Below are 631 nucleotides of genomic sequence, written 5' to 3'. Positions count from 1 at the left end.
CCATCCCCTCCCTCCCTCCCTCCCTCCCTCCCTCCTCGCCGACCCGCAAGCAGCAGCAGCCGCCGCCGCCGCCGCCGCACAGGAAGGATGGGGCTGGGGGACCCCTAGTGCCAGAGCCGGGGAAGAGCCGGCAGCCAGCCGCCCAGGAGCCGCGCAAGACCACCCCGCACTCCGGCGACACGTCCGCCCACGCCGCCACGCTTGGCATCGGGGCCTCCCTCCCGCCCGCCCTCCTTCCCCCGGATGGCTGGCTGGATGGATGGCACCATCACCAGTCCCCGCTCGCCCAGGCCTCGCCTCCTGGAAGGGCATCGGCCAAGGTGCCCTCCTTCATCTTCCTGGGGCCTCAGGGGCGACCTCCCCCCCCCATGCCCACAGAGCTCTGCGGCCACTACCAGCCGAGGCAGGGAAGATGCCCAGAGGCCCTTTGCAGGGGCGTGCTGCAATGCCCAGGCCTGGCACTTTCTCAGCATGCCCCACTTTCTTACTTACCCCCACCAGCTTCTAAGGAGGCCTGCAAGACCCCCCCCCCCTTACTTTCTGCAGGCAAAAAAGTTGTGCCTGCATCAGCTGCTAGGCAGCCTGGACAAAAACCCAGCACCCTCTTTGCAACAAGAACAAGGAAGCAGAA

General features: G+C 67.5%; 1 protein-coding gene across 1 annotated transcript in view; it reads right to left on the bottom strand.

The window, feature by feature from the left end:
- XKR6 (X-linked Kx blood group related 6) overlaps positions 1 to 269 on the bottom strand; it is a 279,703-nt gene extending 279,434 nt beyond the window's left edge. Inside the window, exon 1 of the mRNA XM_015406829.1 lies at positions 171 to 269. Within this exon, the coding sequence (XP_015262315.1) occupies positions 171 to 269 (99 nt within the window). The remainder of the gene's footprint in view (positions 1 to 170) is intronic.
- Between the last annotated feature and the right edge of the window lie 362 nt (positions 270 to 631).

Source organism: Gekko japonicus, unplaced genomic scaffold (assembly GCF_001447785.1).
Source record: "Gekko japonicus isolate JY-2015 unplaced genomic scaffold, Gekko_japonicus_V1.1 scaffold7, whole genome shotgun sequence".
Lineage (NCBI taxonomy): Eukaryota > Metazoa > Chordata > Lepidosauria > Squamata > Gekkonidae > Gekko > Gekko japonicus.
Note: the sequence above shows the minus strand (reverse complement) of the source record. Positions and strands in the feature narration are given on the sequence as shown.